Source organism: Vitis vinifera, chromosome 14 (genome assembly GCF_030704535.1).
Source record: "Vitis vinifera cultivar Pinot Noir 40024 chromosome 14, ASM3070453v1".
Taxonomy (NCBI): domain Eukaryota; kingdom Viridiplantae; phylum Streptophyta; class Magnoliopsida; order Vitales; family Vitaceae; genus Vitis; species Vitis vinifera.
The window spans coordinates 8,517,323-8,539,118 of record NC_081818.1 but is presented as its reverse complement, the minus strand read 5'-3'; the positions used below and the strand labels follow the sequence as shown (position 1 = coordinate 8,539,118).

Sequence of the window (21,796 nt, the reverse complement as noted above, 5' to 3'; positions counted from 1 at the left end):
AGTGATGTGTGATGCCAGTGACTTTGCTATAGGATCTATTCTTGGTCAAAGAGATGATGGAAAGCCCTATGTGATCTACTATGCAAGAAAAACATTGAACGAAGCGCAAAAAAACTACACAACCACAGAGAAATAATTGTTGGCTGTAGTTTTTGCCTTGGACAAATTTCGTGCTTATCTAGTAGGGTCTTTCATTGTGGTTTTCACTGACCACTCAGCTTTGAAGTACTTATTGACAAAGCAAGATGCAAAAGCAAGACTGATTAGATGGATTCTTTTACTACAAGAGTTCAATCTCCAAATCAAAGACAAGAAATGAGTGGAGAATGTGGTAGCTGACCACCTTTCTAGCTATATAGCATAATTCCCATGGTTTGCCTATTAATGATGATTTTTCGGAGGAGTCACTGATGTTGTTAGAAGATTCTCCTTGGTATGCTCATATTGCTAACTATCTAGTTACTAGTGAAGTTCCAAGTGAGTGGAAAACACAAGATAAGAAGCACTTCTTTACAAAAATTCATGCCTACTATTGGGAAGAACCTTTTCTTTTCAAGTATTGTGCAGATCAAATAATAAGGAAGTGTGTCCCTGAACAAGAGCAACAGGGGATCCTCAGTCATTGCCACGAAAGCACATGTGGAGGTCACTTTGCCTCTCAGAAAACAGCCATGAAGGTGTTGCAATCAGGTTTCAGTTAGCCATCACTTTTCAAAGATGCTCATGCCATGTGCAAGAGCTGTGATAGATACCAAAGGCTTGGGAAGTTAACACGTAGGAACCAAATGCCTATGAACCCCATTTTAATAGTTGATCTTTTCGATGTTTAGGGCATTGACTTCATGGGACCTTTCCCTATGTCTTTTGGTAACTCTTACATTTTGGTGGGGGTAGACTATGTTTCTAAATGGGTTGAGGCAATCCTGTGTAAATATAATGACCACAGAGTTGTTCTCAAGTTTCTCAAAGAGAACATCTTCTCAAGATTTGGGGTGCCCAAGGCCATAATCAGTGATGGAGGTACTCATTTTTGCAACAAGCCTTTTGAAACTCTCTTAGCCAAGTATGGGGTGAAGCACAAGGCAGCTACACCTTACCACCCTCAGACTTCTGGGCAAGTTGAGTTAGCAAACAGGGAAATCAAGAATATATTGTTGAAGGTGGTGAACATGAGCAAAAGAGATTGGTCTGTTAAGCTCCATGACTCACTATGGGCATACAGAACAGCTTACAAGACTATTCTTAGCATGTCTCCTTATCGCCTAGTCTATGTCAAAGCATGCCATCTCCTTGTGGAAGTTGAATACAAGGCTTGGTGGGCAATTAAGAAAGTAAACATGGACCTGAACAAAGCCGGGATGAAGAGGTGCTTAGACCTAAATGAGATGGAGGAATTGAGAAATGATGCCTACATCAATTCCAAATTTGCAAAACAGAGGATGAAAATGTGGCATGATCAGTTAATCTTCAACAAAGAATTTCAAAAGGGACAAAGAGTCTTACTCTATGACTCTAGGCTCCATATTTTTCTAGGAAAGCTAAAATCAAGGTGAATAGGTCCTTTCATTATTCACCAAGTGCATTCCAATGGAGTAGTGGAACTACTAAACTCCAACAACACATACACTTTCAAAGTCAATGGCCATCGTCTCAAGCCATTCATGGAGCTTTTCAATCAAGACAAGGAAGAAGTCAATCTCCTTGAGTCATAGCAATCTTAACCAAAAAAGGGTAGATGGACTTAGTCTTTCAGAAGACTAACCAAAGTCCATGTTTTTTGTTTCAATTTTGTTGATTTAAAAGCTTTATTATTTGTTTTAATTTTAATTCTAGCTTTAATTTATTTTATTTTGATCTAACTTAGACTTTTTGGATGATCAAAATTAGGAGAAACTTCAAAGGAATTGGAGGAAAGCCTTAAACAATCAAAGAATGAGAAAAAACCTAAAAAACATAGCAATATTTCAACTTGCGAAAATTTCGCCAATTATGAAATTCCAACTTGCAAAAATAGGGTCCAACTTGCGAAATCCTCAAAGCTCAAATTCGCAAGTCCACTATTCAACTTGCAAAAGCACCTCTAAGCATGTGTGTGCCATTTTGCAAGTTCAATTTCAAGTTTCGCAGCCTGTGAATCAAGTTGCAAAAAGGGACAACTTGCGAACCAATTTGCGAATTCAGGCCAACTTGCGAAAATGCCAACCGATGTTTAAATTCATATTTAAACCTCTGATTTTTTTCCATTTTCATTTCACACAGCCCTTTCAAGTTGTGAAATAACCCTATAAGTTGCGAAGCCCCCAAAATTCCAGAGTTGGAAACCCAGAGGTCATGCGTCTGAAGAAGAACCACTCTGTGTGCCCAACACCCACCCTATGGAACACAAGTCTCTCCATTTCAGCCATGGCCAAGACAAGAGGAGCCCACGCCGCGTCTCCATGAGCTCGCAATCCAAGCCAAGAGCTTCACCTACGCAGGATTCCACATCTGAGGCTCCATAGGCCTCTCCCATTCCACCTTATGAGGGTGGAGTGCAATCTAGCCCTCCTCGGCGCAGGTATGAGACAAGAAGACCACCCACTACACCTGGGGCAAGCACTTCGGGCCCCAAGAAATCAGTTCATCGCCCTCCTGCAAAGAAAACCAAAGTTTCAAGCCTAGGAGAGTCATCTACACCTCCACAGCCTCAGCCGCCTACTATAGAGTCTTAGATTCCTTCTGGGATGACTCCAAAAGTGATTATCAGGCGACCTATGGTTACACAGCCACCTATTGAGGGAAATTTGGATTGCTGAGCCAGGTCATTCCACTCCGAGCTATGTTTTGATATGGACACTTTCAGACAGCAGTTGGAGCTTACAGATTCATTCCACCTACTACAAAAATACCATTTGGAGCACCTAATGACTCCTAAGGACTTCTTCTATCCTAAAGTAGCATTAAACTTCTATCAGTCTATGACTACACGTGGCGTCCGGGATCCTACTGTCATCCACTTCACTATTGATGGACGCCATGGTATCCTTGGAGCTAGAACCATTGCAGAGGCACTGCATATTCCATATGAGCCTGCGAGTCCAACGGATTTTAGAGAGTGGCCCCAATTTTCTCAGAGGGACATGGTCCGTATATTGTCTAGAGGGACCTCTACACGTTCATTTCTTCTTAGGAATGAGCTTCTACCCGGAATGCTCCTTCTAGATGTGGTGCTATGCTCCAACATATTTCAACTTCAGTATATGGTGCAGAGGAGATGAGTTATATTGGAGGCTTTATTCCGGATATCAGAGGGTTTCTACTTTGGCCCTCATCATTTGATTATGACCTTTCTTCTCTACTTTGAAGAGAAGGTCCACAGGAAGAAGCTCTAGAGAGTAGATGCCATTCCATTACTTTTTCCTAGGCTGCTCTGTCAGATATTAGAGCATTTGGCCTATCCTTCTGAGTCTCAGCTTGAGCGTTGACGCATTTGCCGAGAGTTATTCACTCTCAACAAATGGAATCATTTGACGACCTATGTTGCACCTCCAGAGTTACCACAGAATGAGCAGCCACCACAGGCACAGCAGGCTAAGATACCTATAGAGATCATACTACCTGCCCCTACATCACCTTTTACAGTGCCCACGCCTGAGGCTACATCTTCTGCTCCTTCTACCACTCCTGAAGCTCCACCAGTGTACCAACTACATCAACACCTCATCCATCTGAGTCTTCTATCACCATATCCAGTTCAAAGTTTAGAGGCCTATGTCATACATTGCAGACATTAAGCACCACTCAAGGTGCTCTCTTCCAGCAGATGGTAGTCATACGTTAGGATTAGCTTATTGCCACGCAGGCCCAGCATACTGCCATCCTTAGGTAGATACAGCAGCATTTGGGTATTTTGCCACCACCTGAGCATGATATGCCTGGCCCATCAGAGCCTATAGCTCCATCTGAGGAGGCTACTCTAGCTGAGCAAGTTATTCCATCTGAGGAGGCTACCACAGCAGAGCAGACTATGCCTCATGAGGCTACCACAGCAGAGCCATCATCTTCACATGATCCTCCCACCACTACCTGATCATCTATCTACTCTTTGTATTTACTTATTATAGTAGAACTCTTAATCCCATGTATTTAATGTTTTATATACTGGGATTGGATGTATTACTTGTGCATATTTCATATTGTACTTCCTTAAAGTAATACATATCCATCATTTTTTAGTATACTTGGCATATTTTATTTCCTCTACTCATTTTTTTTTTGTTTTTTTTAATCATGTGGTCTCTCCTATACAATTCAGAATCTATTCCACTTAGGAGGTACCACTTCCTCCCTTTATTTTCAATTGCTCTTCAAACATTAAGGGCAATGTTCAACATGGTTGGGGGAAGTTGAGAAAGGAAGTATTGTTTATAATGCTAACTTATAAATGGTAATTTAGTTACTTTTTGTTTAAATTTAAAAAAAAAAAATTGAATACTCTTCATGGTTATCAAGGAAAAATTCTCAAAATGAAATAAGAGAAATTGAATTTTTGTCTTTTTACTTGACTTAGAGTTTGTATTATGCTTATTAAAGTTGATGAATTGTTGAAACTTCTATTGAATTCAACTTTATTTGGTCCACTTTAAGCTTACCACACAATGTGCACACTAGGTTCGAATTATAAGATGAAAAAACATTTCACTCCTTGACTTAGGAAATTTTAGACTTGGTACCTTTGACCTCATTTTAATAGTGTTGGGACACCTTAGAAAAGGCCAATGAGCCTTTGAAAAATGTTTTACTTGCCTTGAAACCCAAGCAAGGTCTGAGGGGTATAAGGTGAAAATCTTTAAAACCTAGTGCCCTAAGCCTTCATTGGTTGGGAGTCACCGACCTCAATGCTCGTTACAAGGGTGAATAGGTGGAGTTTAACATACTGTAGGTACTTAGGTATTGAATTCCAATCTTAAAAGTCCGGGGTAAAATCCGAGGAGTTAGTGGTCGAAAGATCCTTAAAGCTTGATACCCTAAACTTTAATTGGTTGGGAGTCATCGATGGACCCCCGTTACATAGACAATTTAGAAAAGAATACCTTTAAGCTTTGTACTCCTACAAGAAAAAAAAAAGTGTGAAATATATGAGGTGCATTCTTAGCCTATTGGAGGTTGATCAGTTTGCTAAGATTTGAAAAAGAACTAGGTTGGGGGGAGAGATTAGTTCAGCATACTATATTTGGAAACTAATAAGTAACACTTAGATTTTTGTGGAAGAGTAAGGATTGACCCTTTAGGAGTGGAAATTCTTTTAAAGCTTAAATCTGCATAATGTCTTCTCTTTATGAATTGTGATTAGGCAAGTTATTTGATAACTCTTGTTGAAGGTTGAGTTTTATATCTTTAATGGTCCATGTGAGAGTTTGATCATCATGCCACTTGAAATTTTTTTAGAGTGATCAGCATGATTTTGTAAATTATAGTACTGTTTATTTTTATTTTTCTCTCCTTCATTGCTAAGGGACTAGCAATGTGTCGGTTGGGGGGAGTGATTACTACTCAAAAAGTGTTATTTTATAACTTGTAATTAACTCTTTTAAACACTTTTGAGTAATAGTTATTACCTTTTAACTCAATTGGCATGTGTAAGGACCCTTGTAATCGTTTCTAATCAAATTGTGTTAAGTTTTGGTGTTTTTGATAACTTTTTTATCACCAAAGCAATCCAAGAATGAGGGAGATCTTTGTATAGTTCATGGCAAACCAAGTTGAAGCTCAAATTCATGAAGAAACTAAGCTTTGGAGCTTCATAACCCTTTGCCAAATCCAAACGAGGATGCAAGGAAGAAAAGCACAGAAGAAATCAACCATCCAGCAATTTCGCAAGTTGTAGAATCCAACTTGCGAAATTTTTGCAACTTGCGAAGTAGGAAGGGGAAAGGAATCGCTACAGGACAGAGAGCTGATGAGTTGCAGGACAATTTTGCAACTTGTGAAATGGATAATTTCAACTTGCGAAATCCACCTGTAATTTGAGATATTTGCGTCCCGACTTCGTTTGATATTTATCTTCAGATATTTGTGTGTAAATCCCTATTTTCTCCATGTAACCCACCAATGACAAGTTTTCTTGGTTGGGAAGTTAGCAGGAGGGGTGAATAGCCTCTCTATATAATATCTATTGTAATTTTCTTTTAAAAGATCGCTCGGGAGTTTTTCTTGAGAACGACACTTTGTATAGTTTTTCAGAAAGTAATACACAAAGCTTTGCTCTGTCTTACCTTCTCATTTTCTTTTCTCGATATTTTTATTTCTAGCAAATCAAATTCTGAGAATGTTTTCCCAGAGGATGAGTGGCTAGGCTTTTTGTTACTTAGAGTGAAAGAAGCTAAGTAAGGTTCCGAATACAAAAGTGGAAGTTTTGTTGTTTCAGTTTTTAATGAAGAGAAAGTGTGACCCGTTAATGGTTTTTATCTTTTTAGTTAACTTAAAATCCCTTAAAATCACCTGGGCTAACACTTGGTAAGGCAAATGGTCTTCATCCATTGAGATTCACTAGTTTATCTCTTGCGAGCCTCTGGGAGGTGATTTAAAGGTAGGATTATCTAGAATAGTCAATACTTGGTAAGCTTTTGGACTCCCAGGAGACATCAATTAGTTATCTCTTGCCAGCTTTTGACGGGTAGTCCAAGGTTAAGGATCACCTTGAATGGCCAATACTAGGTGAGAGGTATAAACCATTACAAGATGATTCGGTGACAGGGATTTAGTGTTTGAAACCATTAAGTGGAAGCATTTGTACCACACCGGTTCAGGAAATAACTATATGTTAAATCCCCAATGCGAGGAAAAGATCCAAGTGACCGGAATCTCCGTTTTTGTATGACGAACCTGAGCCTAGTGATCTAAAACTCCAAGAAGCACTTTTATTTGTAAGTAATTTCAATTACTTTTTTTTTCTCTTAAAACCAACCTTTTCAAACATTCTTATGTTTTCTTTTAAAGCTAACCTTGAGAAGAAAAAGCATCAATTCAGTTTTTGAACTAATATCAATTGTAATTTGAAAACTCATCCCTATGGACGATCCTAGAGCCACTTTGCTATGCTACCTAATGCTACCCTAGTATATGGTGAAATAGGTTTATAAATTTTGTTGATTACTCCCGTTTGAGGACTTAAATCATAGTACACCAGTTGATTGAACACCAATCAACAGAGCATACACCAGCTAGGCACGAATTATGTGCCACTTTATTTGAGGGAGAGTTATGTAACTTAAGTGGTACACTACTTCATTCTCCAATTTAGGTGCTCCACCTTTCCTTTGCCCTTGAATTAGGTGTGACACTTCTCCTTGAGTTTGGGGTACACAACTTTCTCTTACTTATTAGGTGCACAATTAAAGTGACGCGCAACCTTTTATGGTCCTCTAAGGTGTGTAACTTCCTTCTTTGATAGGTGTGTAACTTATGCCTTTTATTCTAAGTAGGTACACGACCTTTAGACTTTGGTGTGCAACCTTTGAGTTAATGATGCGAAATCTTTCAATTTCTCCCTTGCCTTTTCTTCAAATCTTCACTTTTTTACCTAAAATAATTCAAAAACTTATCAAATTCAAAACCCAAGGTTCTAATAGCAAACTTTTGAGAGTTAGTTTTGAATCCTTAATTCATCTAAATAGGCTCATACAACTCCATAAAGATGTCAAGTTTGAGGTTTCATCAACATGTCACATATATATATATATAGTTATTTTGTTTGAGTTTTAGAAGGTGAAAGTGAATGATACATTCTTTGAGAAGTATGTAGAAAGAAGAAGACAATAGATTTTTTTCTTTTTCTTTTTTTAATTTGGTTTGATTTCTTCGTCAATATATATGCCTTAGTTTTTCTTATGGATTGTGCATATGACAACCAACCCAAGATATATTTGCCTAAGGTTTTTTAATGGAAGCATTTGCATATAAAACCATGTAGAGTGGGATTACCACTACCACTAAACCTAATTTATCCATCCATTCACTTTATTCTTTACCCATTGTGTTTTTCCCACTCATTTATTTGGGCATTCACATTTGTGTTTATTTATTTTATCTACCATGTCAATTATCACGAGAAAAGAGGATTACTTTTTCTTTTTTTTTTTTTGGAACATATCCATTAACCAATTAATTAACTGACCAAGTCACATTCAGTTACTTAGTAGAGATTGATTTGTTCTGAGCTTGGTGGGTACGTAATACCTTCCCATACCCGTTTGAGTTTCTACAAGATTTCAACCATAAATGTCTTGGTTCCTTCTAAGTTTTCCCTTAAAAAAATTAAATTAAGAAATAGTAACAAATCAACAAATAAATAAAAACCAATTTTCTAAATAAATAAGTTATTTTTCCCGCATTAAAAAAAATCAATTTCTCAAATAAAATAATAAATAATTTTTTTCAAATAAATTCAAACAAAATCAAAACCCAATGGAAGCTATGCGAGGTAAAATAAATTATGCTTAAAATTTGTTGTCTTATAAAATTCCCATTCTAAGTACAGTAAGAAATAATATAAATTAAACTTGATTCCCTCTTCTTCTTACTCAATTTAGGTAAAGTTCACAAGAATATTAAAATTAATTTTGGCTTTTTTTTATTATGATTTGTCATTGCAGCTGGAGTGGTCAAAATTAACCTTGTCACCTCCTGAGTCGACCCGCTCGGAGGAGGAGGAATAATAAGGGAAGTTAACCTTGTCACCCCCCAAGTCAACCCGCTTTATGGAGAGGAACAAAAGGTGAAACTGCTTTTGTTTCCCTTGCAGGTAAAAATAAATAAATGAAGACATATTTGGGATCAAAGAGGGACACTCAAAAATAGGGACCATCACAAAAAGAAACAACAGGCCAAATACATACAGTACAGGGACCCATCAGCCAAAATGTTTAATGAGAGATGAGTTTCCTCAACTGCTTGACAGAGAGTAATTCGTTCCCTAGTTTGAATACTCCATTGCTACCAATAATATATCTGTGGTCCTGTGTTGCTGAGAGGGAGACGTTTGTATGAGTCGTTTCTTCTGCAACTACTGTTTGCTTGTACAATTTCTACCACCTAATGCAAAAATTAACATGAGACACACCAGATAGAAATGACAGAAGTAGAAGAGATTGAATTCAGTCAAATCTAGGAAGCACTTCCACTTCCAAGTTACAACTGCAAAATCCTCTCGACCCTGATGTGATTCAAGTGCTAAGTTGATATGCCTGAGCTTCATCCGTCTGTTCTTTAGATCCTAATCCTGGAAATTGCCCAATATCATGCCCTTCAAGTGGATGAAATTCATTGTGTAAACCAACAGCAAACTCATCTGGCCGAGCTCCACCACTTTGGAAATAGTCAGCAATCTGCATTGAAAACCTCTGTTCAACTTAAAAATGTCTAATGGTAATTAATACATCTTTTAGTTATATTTTCAACCTTTCAATTGACAAAATACAAGCAAAATTGCAGTGTTGGGTTGCTAGAACTTTTGACATCAATTAGAGTAGATGTGATACATTGACCAAAAGGGGTTTTGTGCTTATAGTCCTGCATACAATCCAATCTATCTACAAACCTGCATGCGCTCGCGCGCGCACACACACACACATATATATATATGATCCATTTGTATGCACTAGTGTCATTATATACATTGTACAAACACAAATTACGGACACACAAACACAAAAAAAAAAAAGGTTGTGCGAACATAAATTGTGTATATGATCAATTTGCACGCACAAGTGTGTAATCATGGACACAAGAAAAAAAGAAAAAAAAAAGTTTGTACAAACATAAATCATAGATGTACGCATACAATAAAAAAGGCAAAAGTCGCTATTCCTCGTTATATCATCTTCAATGATCAAAATCCATGTCACTGTAATCCTCATCATCTTTTAGGATATCATCATTGTCATATTCTTCTTATCTCCAACTTCAACATGTCTTTAATATTATCCTCCTCAAGTTTAATAACTTTTTTTCCTATTGCCTATAACATTTAAGTTTCTTGGCCTTAAAAGGAATGATATCATCTTTGGGTAGACATAGGTCTTCTTGTAGGCATCATTGGATTCCATATGATCAAATTGGATCATATCTTCCCATTTTCTCACCTCCTTAATGGCCTTAGTTCCAAACTGATATTGTACTCCACAAAAACTAATGCATTCACTCTTTATCGCTCTAAAACAGTTTATTTTCTTAGAATCATATGATAAAAAATAAATAAATAAATACTACCATTTTTTAACATCCCATGGCACTACAAGTAAGCATGTAATGCATACAGCTAATCTTTGGAACTCCTTAAATTCACTTTCATAAATTTCCTACATAATCCTATATAACACAATACAATAATATGTAATCATAAATTTATAAGTTATAGTAAGAAAGCAAAAGGAACTCATGAACTATAAATCTTTAGTTTGTTACATATACTGGTTATTTCTCATCCCTTGTTAGCAAGGTTCAAAGTATCGGCCGAGTCCGGTACGACTCGGCCGAGTCCGGTACGACTCGGCCGAGTCCGGTACGACTCGGCCGAGTCGTATCCGCCTCAACACCTGCCGCGACGAGACCGATACCAGATACGGTATAATGCATGAACTCGACTGGGAATCGGTTAGACTCGACTGACTTGTCTGAGTTTCCGAGTTAACTCGGTTGACTCGGTTAGGTTACAGAGAATTTTCAAAATTTTCATAAAATAAAAAAAAAAAAAAAAAACCAGAGATTGCCCTTCCAAAAGCAAACACCTATTCTGAAATTTTAAACCATCAATAAGAAGATCAAAGAAGATGAAGAAGAAAAAACCCTAACCGTAACCCATTCGGAAATAAGCGGAGAAACCACCGAAGGATGAGGGCATGATTTATGATTTACTTACCTGATTTTCCTCAAAATCGAGCATTACCAGAGGGTGGAGCTTTGGTGTCGGCGGTGGTGACTCGTCAAGTGGACTGAATATTTCATCTGCGGCGTCGACAAGACAACCCCTCGCAATCAGATTGCTCCCCCTCCCATGTTAGGAACGGTTATAAATTTGCGATTGCAAGTGGTGTCGTCTGTTGTGGGTCTTGACAGCATGGTGGTGTGCGAGGGTGGGAGATTGAGAGCTCTGTTGTGGGTCTTGACAGCAATGGTGGCGAGGACGGGAGATTGGGGCTCAAATTAGTAAAGTAAAAAAGCTACCTTTTATACGGATTTACACGGAGAATTAAGGCCAATTTACCTGAAAAATACCTTTTATATTAATATGATTTAATAATAACTAATTAGGAAAATTGAGTACCCATTTGTTAAAGTAAAATGATATGAAAGGTATATATATGAGGTTTAATGATAAATTAAAATATTTATATGGTAAAGTGATAATTAAATCCTCAATTTTTAATATTATCATAAATAACTTTGAGTTTAATGTGAAAAAAAATTGTTTTATTAAAATTTTCAATTTATTTAATTATATCTATTTTATTTTTTAATTTATATAATATTTTTATAATTTTTTGAAAATTTTAATTATCTTATTTTACGTATCGCCCGATACCGAACCGAGACACCGATACCGATATGCCTCGTGACCCTCCGAGTCAATGACCGATACCGCGACTTTGAACCATGCTTGTTAGAATAGGCATATACTTGTAGCAAACATGCTCTTTACTTTATGGAACTTCTCATTTGTGCATCTATCTTAACCTTATTTCATTAGCTATCCTTAACATAAAAAATGAAGCAAATTAAATCAAGTTTTAACGTAAGAGTTAAAACTTCAAACAATTAAAAAAAGGCAAGAGAAGCAACAAATACAACAGAACATAGTTTTTCTACTTACATAAAATGAAGATAATATGTTGTTTATGAAGAGAATATCAATAATGTTCCAAATAAGGTCATATTTTATTCTTTACAAAATTAAAATTCTTTTCAATTTTTTCTTCTGCTCTACCCACAAGTTCATAGATGTATCTTATTGGTGACTTTGCATTGTCATCTACAAGCTTTAAAACTTTTTTTTATTTTTTTGGTCGTATCAGGTACAATCAAAGGAGAACACATTTCAAGTAAAATCTAATTATTTGCTAAAACTTTGTATCACCCAACACAATTTCTTAGATTGCCATGCATCACTCTTCTTGGCATATAAACTCTCACCCACACTTCAAATGCAAATGTAGCCAAAGTTCAATCCTTTGGCTCAAAATACCTTCCAAGTAAGTCAAGTGTTTGTATTTCGTGTTACTCTGGATCATGTCAATTCCCAAAGTTCAATCCTTTGGCTCAAAATACCTTCCAAGTAAGTCAAGTGTTTGTATTTCGTGTTACTCTGGATCATGTCAATTCCTGGTTTTGTTTTGTTTTTTTCAAATGTAGCCAAAGTTCAATCCTTTGGCTCAAAATACCTTCCAAGTAAGTCAAGTGTTTGTATTTCGTGTTACTCTGGATCATGTCAATTCCTGGTTTTGTTTTGTTTTTTTATTTTATTATTATTATTATTATTATATGACAATAAACATACATGGTAAGTTTTTGTGCTTTCACTATTTTGTTCTTATGCACTGATAAGTCACCTACATCACTAAGCATCAAATCTATGCAATGAGCAGCATAATCAATCATTACAAAGGTAAGGTAGTCAGTAAGATTATAAAGAGGGGGCATGGATTCTCAGAGTGGAATAGACTTGGAGGGAAGGGTCTATGCATGCATTTGGAAGGGGTGGAGGCCTCTCATCAAAGTGAAAATCTAAAGAGTTTTACAAAGGATTGGATGCAGGGAGGGAGATGCTACAAGTTGCAGCTTCATATGATTAGGCTAGAAGATTTCTTATATGCTCAATGCTTTCAGTGGAAACAAAAATGTTCACCTTGGTATTTCCAGAAGGAAAGGGACTATCAGGGGGTGGCGTGTGTTAGCTAAGAAGCTGAGAAGCTGTGTAGTGGTGCCTCCTCTTGAATCCACAGAGTTGTAGCAAGCTGGCAAATCTTCTTCATATGACAGTGAGGCTATGGGCCTTAATGAGGGAGTCTCCTTAGCAAATGTGGTAAGCAAGAAATGAAAGGGAAAAGGAAGATCACTGTGGGGGTTTGGACTCCTTCAACAAAATGCAGTTCCTCAGTTGTTGTTTAGTATGATAGTGGGTAGATTTCTAATATGAGGCCGCCCCATTTTTACCTTATTTAAAGGCTTGGGCTAGGTATCATTGGAGGTTGAATTGGAACATCCATTTAATCTTTGATAGGAGGTTCTATTATCATCTTATTTGAGTTTGAGTTTGCGACTGAAGCAAAGAGGGTTCTACAAGAAAGTTTGCAATAAGTAGAAGAGGTTTATGCTAGACAGGTGGGCTCCAAAGACTGGCTGTTTTAGAGGAGCATACAATAAGGAACCCTGGGTGAGAATATTGAGACTCCCATTGTTCTTTTGGTCTAGGGGTTTCTTCAAGCAACTAGGCAATGCATGGGGCGTTTTTTGGGGGTGGATGACAATGGGAGGAACTTGCAATGGGCAAGAGTATTGATCAAAACAGTGTCAGGGAGTCTATAATTAGTGGTAGGGCAGCTTTGCTATGGCATTCAACTATGGTGGGAGCCTCCACCATGGGTGTTGTAGGTGATAACAAGAGAGGCTGGAGGTTAGGGAAGGTATGGATGGGGTTTCATGCACAGATAGGATCCTTGGATCTGCAGCAAAATTCACAACCAGCTAACATGTTGACTCAATATGGTGAAATGGTTGTTCATGGTAAGGCAAAGGCAACCTTTTCTGCAGGTGAGTTGCAGACATGGGCCCAAGTGCTGAAGGGGAATGTTTTGGTAAAGGGAGCATTTTGAGGATAGATAAATTCTAACTACAATATTAGTAGCCAATGAAGTGGTAGATGTGAAGGGACGCTCAAGAGAAGGTTTTAAGGAGAAATGGAGATCATGGATTGGTGGGTTCGTATCAACAACTAATTTTGTCATGTTAATAAATGGGCGTACTAGTGGATGGGTGGGTTAAGACATCTCAGGGCTTAAGACAAGGTGATCCACTCTCTCCCTTTCTTTTCACCGTAGTGGCTGATGTTTTTAGTAGCAATGAGGCATCCTAAAGGGCTTTTTGGTGGACAGATCTAGAATGAGAGTAACTCATTTACATTTTGCAAATGACACCATTTTTTTCTCATGAACTAAGCCACGTGACTAGTAAAACCTTAAACTAACTTTGATGATGTTTGAACGCATCTATGGGCTTAAGGTAAATGTAGAAAAAAGCACTTTGTTGTGTATCAATGTGAATCAAGACCAAGTTTTGGCTTTAGCTTCCCTCTTAAATTCTAAGCCCTTTGATTAGCCCATGTCCTATTTGGGTCAACCTTAAAGAGGAAGCAGAAGATCTATTTCCTTTTAGGATTCAATCTCAGAAAGGATTTCCAAATGCTTAGATGGTTGGAAAGTAACCTATTTATCTTTTGGTGGCAAAATAACTCTCATGCAGTCATGTTTGTCATTCATTCCCACTTATTTCCTATCAATTTCAAAATTTCAATCGAAGTGCCTTCTAGGGTTAAGTGTTTGTTGTAGAGAAATTTTCTTTGGTTAAGAGTTAGGGAACAAAAGAGAGATCACCTTGTTGATTGGGACTTAGTGTATAAGCCTAAACGGAAAGGGGGCATGATTGTAGGTAGGATATCTCTAAAGGAATAGCATTTTAAAGAATTGGTTATGAAGGTTTGTTGTGCCAACGGAAGCTTTAATGCAAACAATATTAATTCAAGAACACAAAGATAAAATAATCAACACAAGGGTGCACAAGGTTTTAACGTGGTTCAGCCAACTAAGCCTACATCCATGAATGAGAGAGAATATTTCCATTATACCATAGAGAATATTACAGAGGACAGAACCAGATACAACTATTGGGTTTCCAAAACATCCCATGTTTCCCCACTCCTTGTATCCATACTACCATGAGCCCTCTCGCTCCACCAGGTATCCCCATTCTTCCTCACATCTCTATCCACCTTATATAGTCTCTACAAACTCATCTCCATCTCATTACTTTTTTCTCTCATAACCTAAAATATTTATAGAGATATTCGAATAACTTTTCTTATTCTATAATGAAATCTAATATTACATGGATATATCAACTTAGGAAATATTTTATACAATATTCTTTACAAAAAGGAATCTTTACTAATTAGGAATTTGGGACACTTCCCAACAAGGTTTCCAAGGGAGAATACACCTTATGGCACAAGATCATTATGAGAAATATAGTCATGTTTTAAAGGATTGGATGCCAAATTATTGTCACATGGCCATAATGTTGCCCCTAGAGGCTATTGTTCAAATTTCTCCAATTTTATTATTTCACTCACTTCTTTGTAGGTGATGATAGAAAGATCCCGTTTTAGGAAAACAGTTGGTGAGGTGATTCACCATTTTGTCTTCAATACCCAAATCTCTTTGAGATGGCGAGACCCTGTTTGTCCCCTCCTCCCCCTCTCCAACTGAAATTGTTGAAGGCTCCATTTGACCATTTTTTTACAATTTTTTTTCCTTTCAAATGTGATATTTATTTGTTTATTTTAGGAAATGAGAAGGATAGGGAGTGCCTAATACTTTGAAAAAAAAATATACAATATAACTATTTCTACTCTAAAACTACCAGAAGTTTGACAAAGGTGGCTCATGTGAAGTTGAATACTTACAACAAGATGAAACACAGATTTTGAAAATTGAGAAAATCTAGGTGCATTTGAGCTCAAATATAGGGGACATAAAGGCATCATATACGATTTCTATCTGTTTCCCCATGTGAAAAATAAATAAATAAATGAAACACAATATGGTGGAATGCATGATGCAGAAAAATAGGAAATTGATTCACAATAAAGTTAACAGTTGACAACAACACTTACATGGTTAGCAAGAGCCATCCCACTTAAGGATGCTGCTTCCAAACTTGAACCCATTAACCAATCGCCACATATGCCAGCCCTTCCATGAGGGTCAAAAATGCAGGGGATACCTGGAGTGTTTGTGGGAAGAGCTGCACCCCTGCATATTCCAGAAAATGTGAAATAAGTCCCACTCATTTGAATACATAACCTGATTTTGAAGCATATAATTTGACTTAGTATCCACTTTTATCTTTTTCTCTACAGGCATCTGTCAATCCTTGATCTCATAGGGTTGAAAGGGCAACTCCACCACGGTTGCAACAATCCCCACTTCTGTGTTTTTAACATCATGGAATATGTGAAACTTTCTTCAAAATAAATAGGCTACTTATACATGTTTATTTCATTTCATGTTGAAAAAGTTCAGTTCAATGATTACAGTATAGCAATAGTAATCATAGCCACTTCTTTTTCCCAAGTTAATGACTCACATGTTTTCCAACAGAAACCCTTCTTCCCTCCTTGTTTCCCTTGAAACAAATGGAGCCTAATTTGCAGTTGCTTTCCCAACTGAAATCTGTTTTAGTAATTTAGTAAATTCCTAGTACATATGTATACGTATTTTCCTAGTACGTACATTAATAAATAAATAAATATATAATTTGTTGAGTTGCTGACCAAGACATGTTATTGAGCAAGAAAACCAACAAAACAGGAACACAGTCCTGAGTTGACTGCCCAACAAAGAGACTCTAGCAAACATCTGGGATCAAGGAGGGAATAAAAATCACCATACTCATCCATCACACAATTTGACTACCTTCTCCACTCTCAAATCCTTCAAAGAAGAAAACATCTATGTTGCATCAGCTATACACCAACATTGATACCCCACAAAGCTTTAGAGATCCAATCAAACAATAGGTGGCCATCAAAGCATCTCCCCCAAAGATAACCTGACTTCAACCTTCTGATAATATCTAATTTGCCTTGTTTGGGAAGCTGGAAACTAGATGCATTCGTGAATGTAGCAGAGGGAAAATCTTGTTTTTTAATTGTCCAGTTTGAGGAAAACCACATCAAAAAGGCCCAATGGCAGGTTCATGCCAACTGACACTAACACTAGCTTCCAAACTTTTTCATCATATATTCACTATTAATTCCAAGTCTACAAGTCACTCCCAACCATCAATAACTCCTTAGTCATGAATGTACCATGGCCTAATTACATACAAGAGAATGCATTTTTGCAGTAATGTCATTAAATGTGATTCTTACCATAACTGCACTCGGGTGTAAAAGGGTCTTTTAAGTGATCCTGCTGAATGTCCTAGTGCAGTCTCAACACCCGCAAGCATGGCTTCTTTCACCTTCTCTGCTGTAACAGTAGGAATATTTTCCTGATAGTACAAGTGAGCTAGTTATAGATACCTAATAAAAACCCAGGCAACATAAGCCTGTGCAACTGTAATTGCAAGCTATGGTAAATCCATCAGAACACAAGATTATTTTATTTACCACAAAAAAAAAAACAAAACAAAAATTTAAGCTGGTCCCACCAACAAGGCAGACACATATACCTATCCTATTCAACAACTTCAGCCTCACAATTTGGTCCAGCTACTTTGCCAGTCCACTCTTATCAAGAGCCAGGCTGATTTGACAGAACTTTCAATTTGAGTTTTCTTTACCTAAGACAAACCACCTACTTCATATGGGTTGTGGACTTTGGGTATGGCCAAGCCCCAAGCCTCTGTGTGAATGTTGTGTCGAAAGAGAGATCAAATATTAGTTAATAATCAACCTGAGGAACCTTGTTCCGCTTTCCAAAAGCTGCTGTGCTGAAGAAGGTCCAACAGTGGGGGCCACTGCCCAGTGAATGCAATAGTTTCTTTGTGTTGTTGGCCATCCATGAGATAGAATCAACCCCTTTTACAAAAGCTCCTTCAAAAGGAATAGGAAGTGGATCCTCAAACGCTGCAAGAAGGGCCCATATAGAACTCAGTTCCAGCTTCTGCAAACAGGATGAAGCAACAATTGAAAACTTATCCATGGGCAGTAACAGAAAAAGGTACATCCATATGCTAGATTGCATTGAAGAACCAGACAAAAATATTCTGCATATACCTTCATTTGCCTTGCAACAAGTGGTAAACCGGATGAAGCAAGTAAGTGATTAGCACATTTTCCTGGTGATGAAACAGAAACAGAATGACTAAACACAAGAAGATAATTCTAAATATAAATAAATAAATAGCATACACAAGGGCACACGAGCCCACACACGCATATAAAGATACATATATAGATAGATATAGATAAACTCCCCATTGCCTATCAAAAAAACAACAAACCCTCCCTAACCTTCACACACACATAGGAATATTAATAATGATGTACCAAACAGTGAAGATCAATAAATATGAGGCAAATGAGGTAACATTAAATTTTATTTTTAGATTATTAAACCAACTCTTAGGAAATAAATTGCTAGATAGGCTCAAGTGTGCAAACAACATGAAATATGAATGACTATACAACAGAATTTCTTTGGAATCAACAGGATTAACTATCAGAGTTAATACATAATAGAACTTTTAAGAAGTAGAGAACAGATAGCATTACTTCAACCGTACAAAATGTGTGGTTTTCAATAAATAATTACATGCAAGCACAGAGCAAAAGGTCACTACTCTAGAATGAGCACCCCGTAGATACACGCACAGCCCAGAAAAGAGACTGTAATGCCGGAACCTAAAACATTTAGCTACATGACAGCTTTGTGAAATCTACAGCAGCAGGTCAATCTTGTAGCACAAAATTTGACTTCCTTTTTTTCAGTCCAAACACATTGATATGATTTATGATGCACTTATTTATCCTTAAAAATCAAAAAGATGTTATACCATTTACAGAAGTCCTTAGATCAGCCATGGATATCAAATTCCAGTGAACCAGTAGCACATATAATTTTATAGCCACAACATCTATGTTCTTTTCGCAAAAGTAATCCCCATTAATGCACACCCAGATCTATTAAACTGGTTTCATGAAACTAGATGTGAAAATATGCTACTTAATTATTTGAATGCTCATTAAAATGAGATTTTGTTAAGTATTGTCAGTGAACCTTGCCTTAGTTGGTATAGGCTTGGGTTGGGTTGACGGGGTCTGGTCCAGATCCGATTCTCCTTCTGACCATGACCATTTTAAGCATTCCTCTTATTAAGAGTAAAACAGTCATGAGGGAGAAAACTAAGGGCTTATTTGGAAACTGTTCTTTAGAACAAAAAAAAAATTGTTTTCTAACTTAAAAAAAACATTTGTCAAACTTTTAACTGAAAATTAAAAAAGAAGAAAAAAAAAATTAACAAATTTGAGGTGTTTTCATATGTTTTTTGTAGAAAATTCTGAGATACAATTAAAAATGTGAAGAATATTTTTTAAACTTTTGGATTGTATATAAGTGAACAGTACTTTCATGGAGAATAAGCTAAGACAACTGTTTTACATTATTAATTTCCAAACAAAATTCCTGAAAACAGTTGAGAACTGTTTTTGAAAACATTGCCAAACAGGACCTAAATTTCCTGTTATGCAAGTATTTCAATGGGTTATAGATAAACCTACACTAGCAATTAAGCAGATTAAAATAAGATCCAACATTAGCCATATACCATCACTAAAAATTCAGCAAGTTAAAATAACCACAATGACAAGGAGATATAAAATTAGGAAGCTTCCTGTTCCAAGTCAAAATCCAATTCTAATACTTCTAAGTGAGCATTCCCCAAAATGGATGATCTCAATTCCATTAATTCCTTTTATGAAGTTTCAAAAGATGACAAAGAATCACTTAACACATAGAATTAAGCAAAATGAGTTGTAGGCATAACATACAAAATCAGAATCTTAACACAACATGCAAATTCTATAGAGGCAGATAGTCACCATTATGCGCAATAACAATTGCATCATACTGCCCATGAGGTTTTCCATTCTCACTCAAGTGCCACATCCCATTAAATGGATCAAGTTTGCTTATCCAGCAAGGTCTTACCACATTCACCATAGTAGTCTGCACCAAATTTACAAGTTACATTTAGCTATGGCATTGAGATATCCACCAAAAAAAAAGAAAAAAAAAAACCATTAATCTAAAAAGAACATTTTCTTTTCTTCAATCGCAATAACAACATAATTTGACATTAATACATTGAATTCCTAATAAATGTCTTTAAATTTTCTTCAAGATAAGAGGCTTTATGATGTAGGACAACCCTAGGATGGTTGCCTACATACAAGGGTGGGTGAGCAAGGGTTTTATTTTTAGGGTATAAAAAGAGGAACAAGGAATAAATTTTATGGTAGAGAAAAATATAAGATAAGAAATAGAGAGAAAGAAAAAACAACAAAGAAAAGATCGAAAACCATAGAGTCTCACTAAGGTCTTCTAGGAGTCTCACCTAGAAGAAAATCAATGGAGTCTCACCATTGAGGGTTACAACCTTGCAATGAAAGAAAACATAATATTATTAATATCAATCATCCCTTTGATTTACATTAATTAGCCTATTTATAGACTTTCTCTAAGAAATCCAAAGTCTATTAAGACTCTAATAACCTATTATAATTCTAATTCTAATTATAACATCCAAAGTCTACTAGGACTCTAATAACCTATCATAACTCAAATTCTAATTATATTATAGCTTAACTAGCTAGTCCTAATTAGACTCCAACAAATATCAATCCTAATTCAATTCCAATTAATATAAATCCTACTTAAAGTTTACTTAGGTCTTCCCTTTCCTCCTTGAATAAACTTTAAAAGGCTTTCCCCCATCAATTCCCCCCAGCTTGAAAGAACTCAGCTCCGACAAGTTAGATGCTTGATACAATTCATAGAGATCGAGGTTAAGCTTCTGAAAATCCGTTGTCGTAATCCATGTATTTTCAGAGTGTGGTTTGCCTCACCATTTCACCAAAAAAAATTTGTATCCGCCTTGTTGAGTAGACACAAGTTGATCATCAAAAACATGCTCAATCTCAGGACGTGGACTAAGAGTAGATGGCAATTGAAGATCCAACTCTTCATTTACATCGTTGTGATGGCCATGGTAGATACACAAATCTTCCACATTAAATATTGGACTAAAATGCAAGTTTGAAGGGAGCTCTAACAAATAAGCATTCTCACCCAACCGCTTTAGTACCCAAAATGGACCCGTTTTCTTAGCTTGAAGCTTTTGATATGTGCTCAGATGAAATCTTTATGGATGTAAACGAACCATCACTAGATCACCTTCTTAAAATTGAATATATCTTCGATGTGCATCTGCTGCCTCTTTATAGTTCTCATTGCTGATTTTGATTTTTTCTTGCACCCTTTCATGTATATCTCGTATATGACATGCAAATGCATCACCATCTTGGTTGGTGCGGACAAAAGTAGGTAATGGTATAAGATCAATAGGTTGCTTAGTTTTAGCTCATATGCCACTTCAAAAGGTGAGTACCTAGAACTGCAATTAGTGGAGCTGTTGAAAGCAAACTCGGTTTGTGGTAAGACATTGTCCCAATTTCTCAACTGATCTCTCACAATGCATCTCAAAAGATTACCAAGACTGCGACTGATAACTTATGTTCGTCCATCAGTTTGAGGATGAAAAGAACTTGAAAATTTAATTGAGTACCTAGCTTGGCCCACAAGGTTTTCCAAAAATAGCTCATAAACTTGACATCGCGATCAGAAACAATGGATTGTGGTAATCCATGCAATCGAACTACTTTAAAGAACAAGGCACCAACATAAGAAGCATCCAAAACCTTCTTACATGGGATAAAATGTGCCCTTTTTAGAAAATCTGTCAACCACAACAAATATAGAAT

General features: G+C 36.7%; 1 protein-coding gene across 3 annotated transcripts in view; it reads right to left on the bottom strand.

Moving 5' to 3' along the window:
• Nucleotides 1-8,823: 8,823 nt before the first annotated feature.
• LOC100241002 (uncharacterized) overlaps nt 8,824-21,796 on the bottom strand; it is a 36,145-nt gene continuing 23,172 nt past the window's right edge. For all 3 annotated transcript variants that reach the window (XM_002267974.5, XM_059742332.1, XM_010661818.3), the window contains 6 exons: nt 19,856-19,982; nt 18,032-18,093; nt 17,709-17,918; nt 17,183-17,304; nt 15,923-16,061; nt 8,824-9,365 (listed from right to left, as the gene is read on the bottom strand). In XM_002267974.5, coding sequence (XP_002268010.1) covers nt 9,204-9,365; nt 15,923-16,061; nt 17,183-17,304; nt 17,709-17,918; nt 18,032-18,093; nt 19,856-19,982 — 822 coding nt within the window. In that variant the 3' untranslated portion in view covers nt 8,824-9,203. The remainder of the gene's footprint in view (nt 9,366-15,922; nt 16,062-17,182; nt 17,305-17,708; nt 17,919-18,031; nt 18,094-19,855; nt 19,983-21,796) is intronic.